The sequence below is a fragment of the Pteronotus mesoamericanus genome, unplaced genomic scaffold (genome assembly GCF_021234165.1).
Source record: "Pteronotus mesoamericanus isolate MK-2021 breed Mesoamerican mustached bat unplaced genomic scaffold, CSHL_Meso_final contig_134, whole genome shotgun sequence".
NCBI lineage: Eukaryota > Metazoa > Chordata > Mammalia > Chiroptera > Mormoopidae > Pteronotus > Pteronotus mesoamericanus.
This window is the reverse complement of record NW_026555061.1, coordinates 296,879-311,325: the sequence shown is the minus strand read 5'-3', so window position 1 is coordinate 311,325 and position 14,447 is coordinate 296,879. Positions and strand designations below refer to the sequence as shown.

The window sequence follows — 14,447 nt, the reverse complement described above, 5'->3', positions numbered from 1 at the left end:
CGCTCCCGCAGCCCGCGCTCCTGCGCCGCGCACACCCCGCCGCCAGCCGCGCTCCCCGCGACGCGCCGCCCCACCTCCCGCCGCGCCCCCCGCCCGGCCCCGCCCCCGGCCCGCGCCCCCGGCCCGGCCCAGCCGCACGTCAGCCCCGGGGTCCCCTCCCCTCCCTCCCCCGCCCTCCCTCCCCTCCCCCGCGCTCCCCTCCCCTCCCCCGCCCTCCCCCTGGCGCGGGCCCAGGAGGCTCCCGCCGCGGTCTTCCTGGCCCCGGCCTCACGGCCGCCCCCTGCCCGCCTTTGTTCTCCGCTGGCGCGCCGGTCTGCAGCCCCCGAGCCACCTGCCCTGCGATGTGGACTCGCCACGTCCACCGCAGCGGGTGCGCAAATCGTAAAGCGTAAAGGCGCTGAAATTCCGCCTGCATCGGAGAGTATGTGCTGAGCTGCATGTAGTTCTTGCAGCAGCCGGGACGGAAGACAGCCTGCCCGCGGGGCTGGACGGAGAGACAGCAGCCGCGGGGCTGCCGGCGGCTCCCTAACGCGGCTCCGACGGGGGCACTGCAACAGCCGCAGGACTTTGGGGGCCACGGTGATGTTTGGGTTCTGGCTCCACGTTCACACCAGCCTTGACAATCACTTGACCTCTTTCCTCATCTGTAAAATGGGGAGAAATGCTGAATCTTCAGGATTCTTTTAGAGGGCACCGTGGGCCCATCAAATGCATCCAGAGAACGGGAGCTGTTTCCTGGGAACTGGGTTTATTACCAGTCTAACCTTTTAGGCCGCACTTAGTCACTTCTGGGACTTCATTTAAAAAAAAACAACCAAAACCCTCAGGCACTGAACCTTAAGCCGGGGACAGCAGTGACGAGGCGGAGTCAGGAGCTTCTTCAGGCTGACCCCACGGCACACACTTTACGATGTTAGAATGTAGGTGACTGGGGACAGGAGAGAATGTTCCTGCATTTAGAGGTCGGTATGGCTTCCCTTTCATTATTTTTGCTTACACTCTGTAGAAAAGGGGTTATTTCGGCCCGTGGCGTGATTGCGAACAGCGCCTCGGCCGCCGGCTGGCCCTCTCGCGACCTCCCACTCGTGTCAGGGCCAAAGCGGCATCACCAACGACTGAAGATTCAGGCAGACCAACCCCCACTTCCCTCCCAAGAACCTGTCAACTGAAGGTCATTGGTGTCCATTCAGCACCGCAGGACCCCAATTCGGAGCACAGTGCAAAGGGCCCAGTTACGAGGCCTGCTGCCTAGGGTGGCTCGGCAGCGCCACCTGCCGACGGTGCAGCGGCCCCACTGTGAAACGCGCGGCCTCGGGAAGCTCAGGCATCGACCCAGGGGTCCAGCCCTGGCCAGGAAAGCGCTGTCTCCCGTGGAAAGACGGTGCCCCGCACAAGAGGGGTGCGGGCTTATAAAAACAAGTCTCCCGGGAGCCCCGATTGGTCTGTCCTCATGCAAATAAGGACTCTGAGTCCTGGCTGCCGGATGGTTTGTAATTACTAATCTTTTCTACAGCAAGGTAGCCACTGCTAACTGTTTTGAAGATTCGTGAAGCTACAACTATCACATGTCTGCTGTGCTGGATGGAATTCTCAGTCCTGGATCATCCAGGCCACTGTCACACGGACGTGGAAGAAAACTCACCTCTACCTTCCCCTCGTCCTGTTTCTAGGTTATTCCGCCAATGGGTATTTTCGCTGTGCATTAGGTCTGACGTGGCGTCCCGAGTTCTGAGTGCACACATACCTCCCTTGTTGCGCTGGGTAGATCTATCGTGCTTTGTAGGTAGTGTTTTCATCAGCATCGAAGCCACACCCTCCACTGGCAAAAAGAAGGCTCCCATGATGGCCAGCAATTTTTAGCAATAAAGTATTTTTTAATTAAGGTAAGCACATTGTTTGTTTGTTTTGACAGCATGCTGTTGCACACTTGATAGACCACAGGGCAAGTGTGACTCTTGCATGCACTGGGAAACCAAAACCTCACGCGCCTGCCTCGTTGCGACTGACCCGGAGCCAGACCCGCCGCGTCTCCGGGTCTGCCTGCGCAGTGCGCGCGGCTGGGAGGCGGCCGGTTCCGACAAAGGCGTCCCTGGGCAATTGGGTTGCGCGCACATCTGCACGCCCACACCCACGGAAAGGCCGCCACCCCCTTGGCCACGTGCTGCAGCCGCTGCTCCCAGTCCAGAGCCTGCAGGGCGTGGCCGACCCAGCCTATGGGCCCCTGTCCTGCTGCGGGCCTGTGTCACGGGGTGACAGGGGCCTGGGCCCCCGGTACTCCTGTGGGACCCCCGTTGCAGCACTGCTTCGCCACGCACAGCTGTGACTGCGAAAGCCGCGTGGGTTGCAGAAGCCCCGTCGGGGGGCCCGCTCCCCTGCCGAGCCCAGCCCTGGCCTTGCTGCTGCAAGAACACCGGGCTCTCCACGTGGCCACGTGCTCAGGGAGGCTGGGCTCTGCCTCCGCCCCGGCACCTGGGGGGCCAGTCTCGCCACGGAACGGGACCGGATCCTGTCACATATGCAGACGGATGCGGGAGTCTGGGGGGTGAGCACGAAGGCAAGGGAACCCGGGTCCTGGTCCAGAGCCTGTGAAACATGGCCTCCTCTTCCTTAGAAAACAATCACAGGAGGTTACGGACCTGGCATCTAAGGAGAGCCTGGCAGACTCACCAACAGAAGGACCACACGTTTGTGAGCGTTTTGACTGGGGAGTGGGGCTTAGTTAGGGAAGGTTTACATATTTTTGCATTTCTCTTTAAAACTCTCTAAAGAATGCCTGCGAGGTATGACGGCACCACTCAAAAGACGTGTGCCCGCGGACACTGTCCAAAATCTACCCTAACGTTGACCTGGCGTGACACCGCAGGGCGGCCACGACGAGGCTGCGCCGTGGTTTCCTGCAGCCGGTTCTGATTTTCCTAAGTCTGACGACGGCAGCTCTCCCGTCCTCTACTCCACTCTAAGCGTTCATGTATCCATCTAGGGACATGCCTTTGCTATTTCCAGGTTATAGAGTATTAATAAATATGATAACTGAAGTACAAAGGTAAAAATGCAGCTTTTATTTGTTAAAAGAATACATTTAAGACACTTTAATTGGGGAGAAAAACATGACTCATCAAAACTGCTGAGACTCACAAATCTATAAATTCCACGTCTGTGAGAAGTGGGGACGTGAACGTTGTTCAAACGAGTCATTCACAATAAAGAGCAAACACCAAGGCCAAGGCCACGTAGGTCTCTGTCTCATGTTTCGCTGCCACCCAGCTGTCCCACGCGACATCCCAGATCCACTGGCTGGCGACCTGGAGACATTTTTAAACATTAACTTCAGATTAAAGGTGTTAAGATGTGATTTTTAAAGCCTACACATTTGATTTTTTTTTTTTTAAAGATGCATCAGCACATTGGAAAGTTACAGCTAGTGAGCACTGTGTCCTGAGGGGCTTCCCAGCGATGCCCCAGGCCGGCCTCTCTCTGGCCACCGCCGGCGGCCATCTGCGGGGAGAGCCGCCCCACCCCAAGCCGGCCACAGGCGCCGCCCGGCTCTGCTGCTGTCCGCCCCCCAGCGAGCGCCTCCCCCGCCCTTGAAGGAGTTTCAGCTGAGCCACTGGGACCTCCTCTGGGAGGAAACGCGCTGCCCGGCACCTTGGCACCGCAGCGCGAACATCCTGATCCCCGCACGAGGCCTGGCCACGCCACTGTCCTGCGGGGCACTGGACGCGGCCACAGCGCGCGCCTGGCCACCCGCCTGGGTGCCCGCTGCCACGGGACCCGCTCGTGCACAGGAACGCGGCGGCGGGCACCTTCCGGGCCGGTCCCGGGAGGCCCTCTGCCCGCGCCTTCCTGAGGCGCTGGGAGGAGGCCCCACGTGCAGGGGGCCCTTGCTCCCCGGGGGTGGCGGCCCCCCTGTGGGCCCAGGCCCTGCCAGCCACCAGCACCACCCGTCAGACGTGGGGCCCAGGCCCCAGGGCCTGCGGAACCTCCAGGCAGCTGCCAGCCCCCGGGCGAGTCCAACGGAAAGACCAGGCTTGTCCGCGGTGGGGGACGGCCTCCCGGCCAGCGTGTCTGTGCGCCCCGGTCCCGGGGCGCGGCCGGGCTCTCCTCCGCATCCGGTGCCCAGGTCCTCCCGGCCCCAGTCCCCAGGGGACCCCGTGAGCGTCTGGGCCTCTGCTCGCCGCCGACCTTGGCGGCCCCCGCTGCACACTGGCGGCCCCACAGGAGCCTCCTGGCCCCCGAGGCCCTCAGCCCCCTCACCCCCGCCCCCCCGCCCCCCCGGGCGCCGCCAGGGCCTGCAGGGCCGTGCGCCCCGGGGGCAGCCTCGGGGCCTGGGCGGGGCCGGGCCCAGCCGACAGCTCAGGGCCCTGCCGGCCCGCGGGGCTGCATCCGTGTCTGTCAGGAACGCCGGACTCTGCTAACGGTGGGAACACCGTCAGCCCCTCAGTCCCTCCGGCAGGCGGGCTTCACCGCCCGGCCCCTGCCCGCGCCCGGCTGTCCCACTGCCGCGCCCCTGGGTTCTCCCCAACTCCAGGCCGCGGCGCGCCCCCCTTGACGGGAGTGAAGACTCCGGGAGTCAGGCCGTGCCGCGGGATTCATGCCTTCATTCCTTCACCGATGGCTCACACCCCCTCATGCCTCAAATGCACTGACCGGGCAGTGAATCACTAAGTGGCATTAAGTGGTCAGATCAGGCGTGACTGAGAAACAGGCTATCTGTACAACTTAATAAGCTATTAGGACGAAATTGTCATTTCTAGGTATTTTTCCAGTGATTTACAGCAAAAGCCCATAAATGCAGCCCAGTGGCCGTGTCACTGCGGGGCCCCCAGGTGCTGCCACGTGGGGCCATCACCGCCGGCACCTCGAGGCTGAGAGACGCCCACGTCACCCGAGAGGACAGACCCTACGGCTCGAAGCAACGGCGGCGGGGGGGGGGGTTGGCGGGTACTTACATTTATTGCCTGACCAGTCTTTTGAATAAATAATACCTTTATAATGAACTTATAGCGCTGGTACCCAAACTCTTTGATCGCTAACAATATGCAGTCCGCTAACTGAAGCGACAGCCGAGAGAACACTTTATCGTCATATTTCACATCTTTAAGACATTCCTTTAAAAAATGTGAAAAGTTAAAAAAATTAATTCTAACCAAATATTTTCTGAAGATTCAAGTAAAAAACACATGTCTAAGTAATACATGTAACTTTTTAACCAAATAATATAAATGCACGTATGCTTTACAATTTCTTTCAGTAACAATTTTGACGAAAACTTAGTGTGGTTTTTAATTATGTCCAATTACTCTCCACTAAGCTGTGAGTTCCCCTCACGGGATCACGCTATCGAACGGCCAAGGGCTCCTCAGGCCCGAGCGGCACCAGCTTCTTGCGCCGTCCCGCCGGCCAGGCCCACCTCTGCCTAACCTCCCCCCACGGCCTCCAGAAGGCCCAGGAAATCAGTCTCTCATCACAGTTGCTGACGACCGACGTGCAGCCGGGAGGCCGGTGGGGGCCAAGGAGCACGCAGACCCGGACCACCCAGCGGGGTGGGGGGGGGGGGGCACATGCCGCTGAATGACTGACTGGTGCCCGAGATAAATTAGCCAGTGTTCCGGGTGCTGAGCGGTAACAGGTGGGCTCCTGGCCGATCCTATGGGCATGTAAAACCAAAGAGCGAGCCCCGCTGGTTGGGTGCCCTTCTGGAACACTTCCGGGTCTAAAGCTGGGTCTACAGGCATTTCTTTCCCTCAGGCACTTGGCTGTGCATCTCTTTTGGACAATTCCCAACAGCCCCTCTCTCTTCTGAATCTGCCTAACATGTTTTATCTACCTAAGGGCTCTGTAAAAGTTTTCTGAAATATTGATTTTAGAGAGGGCGGGAAACATCAATGTGAGAGAGGAATGTCAATTAATCGGTTGCTCCCCACCCGCCCGCCAACGGGGCACTGAGCCCGCAACCCGGGCGCACGCCCTGGCCGGGCGTCAGAGCCCCCCCTTCCGCACAGGGGCTGACGCGCCCACTGAGCCGCGCTGGCCAGGACCCTCAGGGCTCCTTTCCACGTAAATGACGGCACCGCCTGGGGGAAGACACCCACAATCTCCATCAAGATGATCTATTTCTGTGTCTAGAAGGGCGTTCGGGGACCCCGGCCTCACTGAGCCCCCGGCCACCCACCCGCACACCCCGCGAGCCGCCCCCAGCCCCGTCCTGGAAGCCTCTAGGTTGCCGTGTAACTACGACGTGAAACCCTGCTGCAGCCCGTGAGTCGGAACTCGGGCCGCATGGCGGGGCTGAGGGGCCACACCGAACTGCACCCTCTCACACCCCGCACGCTCGCAGTTAGTTTAGATCAGGGAAGAAGGTACGCGGTGAGTGTTTTGTTGGATTGCATTGAGTCGAATTTCTTCACTTCCTGACGCCGTGAGCTGTAACACCTTCACCAAACGTGGCCTGACAGCCACTCGTTCCGTGTAGACGCATCTGTGTGTGTGATCGTGAGGGGAACCTGGAGGGCGAGTCGCCTAACTGCTGTTCCGTGTTCGTAAAAGCCCATTCCCTTGAAGAATTAAAGGGGCAGGCACCACCGGTGCACGCTGAACTGAGGCCGGGCTTTCTTCCCAGCGGCCCGCCCGCACCAGCGGGTCCGGCAGGAGCGCACCCTGCCGCCCCGAGGGGGTCTTCACACAAGGGCCACTTGGCGGGGCGGCCAGGCTGGGGGCCTGCTGGCGGGCGTCTGGGTGCCAGAAGCCGCGCACACGGGGCCCCACCTGGAGACCAAAGAGGCAAAGGGCATTCAGAAAGCCGGTGCCTCAAGCAAACTTCCTGTTACAAAAAAATCTGTAGTTCGATCCTTTGTCAGGAAGACGGTGAAGAGAATCCTTTCCATCTGAACAATGTAGCCTCCAGGCCCCCAAACTAGTGCGACCAGCGCTGGGGCCAACATCAGGGTGACACCGAGACGCACTTTGAAGGAGCCTGGAATCCAGGTCTGAGGTCGGATGGGTGTCGTACGTGAGCCCCACCCCCCAGTCAGTGTGAGGGAGGAAACCCCCCCACGGCCAGGCTGCGGCCGGTTCAGCGCAGTCAGGGCCCGGTTCTCCCTCCCTCCCTCTCTCACACACACACACACACACACACAGACACACACACACGTTCAGTGTGTCCTTTGTTACTCATGTCTCCAGTTACAGGAGAAACATGGAACCAGGCGGGTAAATACTTTATGGGTAACTAGGAGCCAAATGAAATAATAAAAACCTACTGCATTTAATGTAGCTCATGGCCTCCATGTGGAAATTACTGGCTACGAAGTACTCTCATACTTTTGGAGAAGGGCTATAAAAAACCAACCAGGGCCCCGGCTGGGGGGCTCCGTGGACGGAGCGCCGCCTGCGAAGCAAAGGGTCGCCGGTTCCATTCCCGGTCGGGGCCCAGGCCTGGGCGCGGGCCAGGGCCTCCACGGAGGGCGTGGGAGAGGCCGCCACACCGGGGTGTTTCTCTCCCTCTCTTTCCCTCCCTTCCCCTCTCTCTAAAGATAAATAAAATCTTTTTTAAAGAAGTTATTAAAACAGGGAAATGGACAGGACAGCCACACTGCCGTCCACCCGAGGGCAGTTCACCCGCCCCCAAAGCGGAGACACTGCTTTCACACGGGCCTGGCCACCTGCCTTTAGTATCTGCTGGACTTTGGTTTCCACCGAGTGGGCCCGGAACTTCACCGGCGGCTCCATCCGGTAGGTGTTGGCGAACCTCAGCCGGGCCAGGGTGCTCTTCCACTCCTTCCCCAAGTCGGCCGCCGAGTCGTCCAGTGGGGGCTCCACGTACTGGACCTCGTGCAACGAATCTCGCAGTCTCTCCCTCAAAATCTGTGCATACTGGGAGACACAGGTGAGGCGGGTGATTTTTTTTAATTGTAAAATGAAATTTTAGACGTAAGAGCCTGGGTGGAACGGGACAGGCTGACATGACGCTTGGAAGTCCATTATTACACCGTGTGACGACGTGGTTGTTAAGTCCTAGACTGACTGACTCACCCCTTGCTGTCAACTTGGTAAAGAAAAAGGAATACCTCGCTATCATATGTTATCACACACAAATTAACACGCATATAACTGAGACTATCCACAGAAGATGCAAACGAGCTAGGAGACTGTCCCCCAGAGGGGGCACCCGGGCGGCTACGAGACACGCAAGGTGTGCAAGGACCACCTTCCGTGTTCTGTGCCCTGAGGTTACGAAAATATTTATTCTTCATCGTCTCATTTTACTTTTATCTTTGAATAAATAATACAATCATTTCAGCAACACTTTCATAAGCCTGAAGCTGAAAAGGTAAGCGTACTGTCTGGTAGGTACACGCTTCTCTGCCTTTTGGCACCCGCACGTCTTCTGGGACAGTCGGCACCCGCTGAGGAAGCATCTGCTCAGAGCCTGAGGCGGCCCAGACCGACACCCTGGGCACTGAAGCGCAGTGGAGCCTCGCCACAACGCCAGGCGTCCACCGTGGGCCTGGCCCCCGCCCCGATCCAGGACGCCCCGTTCCCGGAGTTGCGTGCGGGGGGAGGAGGGCTGCGGGCAGCAGAGGAGTGTTCGGGGGTGAATAACCTCATTGGAACAGTGGTGACAGCTAAAAAATAAAGGCGCGTGACTTGACAGACACCAGCCGAGGGGCAGGCTCAGAGCCCTCAGCGGAGCCCACCCTGATGTAGGACCCAGGGAAACTCGAAAAGGGACAGGGACTAGGAAGGGCAAGACCTCACAGCAAGAACTGACGAGCCCGAGAAGAGGTGAGGTCCCAGCGTCCGACGCGAGGCCAACCTGATGGGGCCGGAGAGGTCGGAGAGGTCACCAAGGAGCGGACCCGCAGGGCTGCTGTGGAGCACGGAACGGGGAGGAGCTTGGATTTTGTTCTCAGAACAATAGGAAGCCATGCGGAGGATTAAGCAAATGAATGCGGTTGTAAATTCCAGCTTCCAAAGATCATGCTGGCTGCTGTGTGGCGGAAAGACTGAAGGGCGATCTGGGCCAGAGGGTAGTAACTTTATACTACTTTCTGCAAATGATGTTAACTAGAAGTAACTTCATAACCTTGTAATAGTTCTTCTAACTAGGAATATGCTTTACCTCTGAACTTATATAATAATGCTTTATTTCCAAGTAATTATGTTAACACTACTCTCTTTCAACTTATTTTGATGCTCGCTTTAATTTAAATATACATTTTATGTTTTTAGGAGTTGTTTTGATGTAGAACCACTGTTGTACCAGCTGTTAAAACTTTATTAATTTTAATGTTTATTACCTCTTGATTTTTCTAAATAAATACTTCCACATTTTGGGTTAGCCAAGTCTGTTACGTTTTTCCCCGTAAAATAAAGACACATTTTTCATTTTCACCAATAACTTTATTGATTTGGGTATTTTGAGTATGTGGCTATCCCCTGCTATTGGTTTCCAGTGGGTAGAGGCCAGTGGTGCTGCTAACCATCTTCCAAGGAATAAGACATCCTCACAGCAAAGGATTTGGCCAAAATGTCAATAGTACCAAGACACTTCACAAACCACTTCGGACACATTCGATCAGTCACAGCACCTTCCCTGCGCACTGCACAAATCTTTTGTTGTGTTTGTTTTGTTTTCACCTTTCTTGAAATAATAAAGCATAATATGCCAAAAGCATTGCATATCTTCTTTCATCTTCAATATTAAAATAGCTACACAAAAATTCACCATTTTTGAGGGGTTTTTTAATGCACACTGATACAACAGCTGTCACAATACATCCTAATTGTTTCAAATGAAGTTGAAGACAACTAAGAGCCACTAGAGCCATTGTGGGGGGGGGGGGCCCAAACATATGGTCATCCTTAGTTGCAGTATTTCCTTCTCATCTTTTTAACATTTATTGGGTCTGTAGTGCCCCCTCCTTCCTGCTTCGTATTAATAAGCTATCTCTATTTTTCCCTGAGTAGCCCGGCTTGAGCAAGAGCTGACCAGCTTTTCGTTTTTCAGTATTTGAGGCATTGCTGGCTAGATACGGTCTTTGCCGATTCTCCTCTTGCCCCCTTTTCCCTCCCTTCCTCCCTCAACACCCTCCATTCTTTTAAAGTAACCTATGAAAATGCATACGCCACTCGTAGCTCGTGGCCCAGATGAGAACAGGCTGTGTCGGATCTGACCCACAAGTTATGTCTGTCAACATCTGGGCAGGAAGTCTATCAACTTCATTTTTTCCACAATATCGTGGGTTTCATTTGCTCTAATGTTTTTGTTTAGTATTAATTTCCACTTGTTTTCATTACCTCCCTTTTGCTTACTTTGTTTTCTCATTATCAGCTGATGGTTTAAATATTGATTTAAAATCTAATATAGGTATTTAAAGCAATAAATTTCCTCATGTATTGCTTTAGCTACACCCTACAATTTTTCATGTTTTTCATTTTCATTCAAACCTTTTTTTTTCCCTTCTTTTACCCATGGGTTAAGAGTGTATCATTTAGTTTTCAGATGATTTATGATTTTCCATATATCTTTCTGATACTGATTTCTAATTTATGTTGTAACGAGAATGTTCTTTATATTATCTGAATTCATTTAAAAGTCATTGGAACTTGTCTTATGTCCCAAGACATCTTAGTAATATTTCCTGTGTACTTTCAAAGAACATTTATTCAACTGCAGTTGCATGGAGTATTCTACAGCAGTCCCATAGTTGTAGTTGTGTTATAGTACTATCCGTCTTTTATATTCTTAGTTGTTTTTTTTTTTTGTTTGCTTGTTCTATTGATTGAGAAACATCTGTTGGAGTTTACAACTGTAATCATGGATGTCTGTGCAAGAAATACGTGAACTTTTGCTTTCTGTATTTCAAAGCTCTAATCTTAGGTGCATAAACATTTAAGATTATGTCCTTCTAATGAGCTGACCTTAGATAATAAAATGATCCTTTTCTCTCTCATATTCTTTATTTAGAAATGTACCTTCTCTGATATTAACTTAGGCATTCCAGCTTTCTTTTGATCAGTGTTCACATGGTATACCTTTCTTCATCCTTTTCATTCCTTAACCTATTTGTGCCTTTAAAGTGTTTCTTGCAGACAGTATAGTTTCATCTTGCTTTTATAACTAGCCCAACAACCTCCAAATTTTAATTTAGCTGTTTATATTTAATATGGTTAACATGATTTCTGTAATTCAGTATGTTTCCTATTTGTCCCATCTGCTTGTTTCCTGTACTTTCTATGCTTTCTTTTGAATTAAGTATTTTTAACAATTCTATTCTGTCACTTGCTAAACCACTAGCTTTATACTTTCCTGGTGGTGGTTTTAGGGCTAACTGTGTATTTTTAATTTATCACAGTCCACCTTCAAGTCACATTACACAACAATGTACTCCCTCCCTCTCCTCCCACCTCATAGGCCTATGTGCTATAAAACCATTATGTTATTACTTTGGATTTAATGTTATCTCTAATAAATTTAAAAATAAGGAAAATCTATACAGCTATGAACATTCCCCACTCCTAGTGCTCTCTGTCTACATTTACATCTCATATCAAATCCCTTTTGTTTAAAGCACTTCCTCTGACATTTCTGAGTATAGGTCTGTTGATGAATTATTTTTCATGTCTGAAAAACCTTATCATTTTGTCTGTTTTTGAAAGATATTCTCCATAAGCATGGAATTCTAGGTTGGTATACTTAAAAGATTTTATTTATTTTCAGAGAGAGGGGGAGGGAGAAAAAGAGAAACATTGAACAGTCACCTCTGATACACAGGGACCAAATCCAAAACCCAGGCCTGTGCCCTGACCAGGAAGTGGCAACCTTTCACTTAGCAGGATGACACCCAAACAATAGAGCCACATTGGTCAGATCTGGGGGCGTTTTTCACCTATAAATGTACTTTATGAAGCATCTTCAGAAATTCAAAGATAACTCAAGTGTCTTCTGCCTTGCATTTTCTTCTAATGGGAATTCTTGTCATTTCATCTTTGCTCTTCTGTACTTAAAATGTTTTCTATTTGCTTTTGAAGTTTTGAATCACTGATTTTAAGCAGATTGTTTTTCTTTTGCTAGTTCAATGAGCTTCTTGGATTTGTGGGGTTATAGTTTTCATCAAGTTTGGCAATTTCTCATCTGCTAATTCTTCAAATATTTTTTGTCTTTCTTCACTTGGGGACTCAAAATATTAAATAAAATTTGTGCCTGAAACTTTCCTTTATCTTATTGATATACCCTAATTTTTTTTCCAGTTTTATCATTGCTGTTTCTAGATTTGCTAATCTTTCGTCCATGTTGTCAAATCTGCCGTTAATTCCTTTGTTATGTTACATCTCTGACTTAATTTTTTATCCATAGCAGTTTGATTTGGATTTAACATGCTCAATCTTTTCTCTACCGGCTTGTACAGGTTATATAATGTTTTACAATTATGCACGTGCTTTAATTTAATAAAACTAAGTTAATACAGTAACTTTTATAATAACTACTTTAGTGTCCTTTTATAACAGTTCTCTCTTTTATCTTGTCTGGGTGCATTTACTGATTGCTTCTTGTCCTTATTTTGGATTGTATTTTCCTGCTTTTTGGTAGGTCTGCTAATACTTAGCTGTGACACCAGACACTGATTTTACCTTATTTGCTTCATATTTTGCTATTCCTCTAAGTATTCTTGAACTTTCATGTAGAATGTAGTAGCTTGCAAAGTCTCATCCTCTTGAGGCTTGTTTTTCAGCCTTGACAGGCCAGACCAGGAAAACCTAAGTTCCCTGCTCTTTCACCCCGACTCCCGAGACGACACACTCGTAGTAGTTAGTCGATCGCTTTTTTGCATCTACTAAAACCACCCAAGTTCAATCATTTAACCCATTGTATGGCACTTGCTTGCATTAAGCCTAATTATAATCCTAGAACAAAGCTGAGCTTGGTTCTGCCATTAATGTATTTTTAACTGCTACTCGCTAGTAAGTGAGGTTCTCAAACGTATGCACGAAAGTGAGACTAAGTTTTCAATTTCTGGCAATCTGTTTAAGGTTTTGGAATCTCTGGTTGCAAGCTGTAGGAACTGATTTCTTGTCAAGCAAAAACTTAAGTGGAAACACAGTCCACGGAACGAAAGGGGAGGCTGAAGGGCCAGACAGGCGCAGGAGGCACTTCAGTGTCGCCGTATTTTGAATTCTTCCCCATCACCCCCTGGAACCGCCCCGGGCCGGTCACCTCTGCAGCCTCGCTTTGGTCTCAGCGGCATGACATGAAGGCCAGTGGCAGGCCGTCCCGCTAGAACGCCATCCGGCGGGGGCCCAGCGACCTCCACAAACGGAAACTGAGGTGCTGCTACGGGGGAAAAGGTTGCAGGACGCATAACACCGAGATTCGTATACGGATGAAACTGCGTGGGCCACTCCTGCCCATGCTCGGGACGCGGGAATCGCCAGCTGCCCGCCGGTGAGAAACGACCCGTCGGTGCGCTCACTGTCCTGGAGTAAAACCAAGCGGCGTTTCCCATCCGTTTCGGACACGTTCTTCTACGGCGGCGTCTACCGTTGTCTTTCAAATGAGGGCATCTCCTTGTTCGCCCGGTGCCCCGAGCGGCTTCCTCCTTGGACGCAGCGCGCCTCGCGGCTGCCGCACAACGGCCTCCGGTCGGGGGGGCACGCCCGGTGCACCGACGGCGCGAGCTTCTGGGCACAACGCCGCCCTCTCCGGGATCGGGAAACGTGCGGGCTGGGGAGCCTGGGGCCCGGAGGGACGCTTTCGTTCGGTCCGGGAACTGCCCAGTCTGAGCTACGGAGCCGCAGCCCCGCCGCCCCGGCGCGGGCGTCCGCTCCCCACCGGGGACTCCTGCCTCCCGGCCGCGCAGCCCGCCGCCCGCGCACTCACGGACTCCTTCTCGAACATGCTAGGCCTTCTCTCTTTCCGAGGCGCCGTCGCGGGCTGCGGAGGAACCGGGTTGGAGGGAGCCCTCCCGCTTCGGCTGCGCTTCTCCATCCCGCCCTCCTCGGCGACACTCCCAGCAACTCGTCACCACCGCCCACAAACGACGCTGCCTCCTCCCGCGAGAGCGCAAGGCTCGCGCCTGCGCATCGCAAGCCGGAAGCGCGGTCCGGAGTGGGCGGGCGCGTGTGCGTGCGTCATCTCGCGGCGCCGGCGGTTCGGAGCCGGAAGTCATGGAGGTAGAGCGTGTGGGGGTTGTCCACCCGCGTCCCCTTTGCGCGCTTCTGGTGGGTGGGCCCCGGCGGGGCGCGCGGCAGGGACCGCCCAGATCCCAGACGTTGGCGACGCCCCCGGGGAGCCGCGACGGAGGCGGGTGGGTCACGCCCGCCCTTCATCGGCCACCGGCGCAACGGTGGGCGCGCGCCCTAACTCCAAAGGGCAGCCCCCGCCAACCTGTCGCGGCCCCGGGTCGACTCCCCCTCGGTTCCCCGATATAAGGGCCGCGCGGGGGCCC

The 14,447-nt window shown here is 53.4% G+C and overlaps 2 protein-coding genes across 2 annotated transcripts in view; one reads left to right on the top strand and one right to left on the bottom strand.

Moving 5' to 3' along the window:
- Positions 1 to 3,191: 3,191 nt before the first annotated feature.
- On the bottom strand, positions 3,192 to 13,987 carry DYNLT2 (dynein light chain Tctex-type 2). The gene is made up of 4 exons (XM_054594981.1): positions 13,880 to 13,987; positions 7,666 to 7,872; positions 4,950 to 5,108; positions 3,192 to 3,302 (listed from the first exon to the last, which is right to left on the bottom strand). Exons 1-4 carry the CDS (start codon positions 13,985 to 13,987, stop codon positions 3,192 to 3,194), a joined length of 585 nt encoding a protein of 194 aa, XP_054450956.1.
- Positions 13,988 to 14,145: 158 nt separating this feature from the next.
- ERMARD (ER membrane associated RNA degradation) overlaps positions 14,146 to 14,447 on the top strand; it is a 30,578-nt gene continuing 30,276 nt past the window's right edge. Inside the window, exon 1 of the mRNA XM_054595256.1 lies at positions 14,146 to 14,172. Coding sequence (XP_054451231.1) covers positions 14,167 to 14,172 — 6 coding nt within the window. The 5' untranslated portion in view covers positions 14,146 to 14,166. The remainder of the gene's footprint in view (positions 14,173 to 14,447) is intronic.

Bases quoted from the DNA above. Each gene is read 5' to 3' on its own strand.
- DYNLT2 (XM_054594981.1), bottom strand. From the start codon at position 13,987: ATGGAGAAGCGCAGCCGAAGCGGGAGGGCTCCCTCCAACCCGGTTCCT. The intron at 7,873-13,879 runs GTGAGTGCGCGG...TGTGTCTCCCAG, and splicing joins GCATGTTCGAGAAGGAGTCC to TATGCACAGATTTTGAGGGA. The intron at 3,303-4,949 runs GTAAGTACCCGC...AAATGTCTCCAG, and splicing joins AGACTGGTCAGGCAATAAAT to GTCGCCAGCCAGTGGATCTG.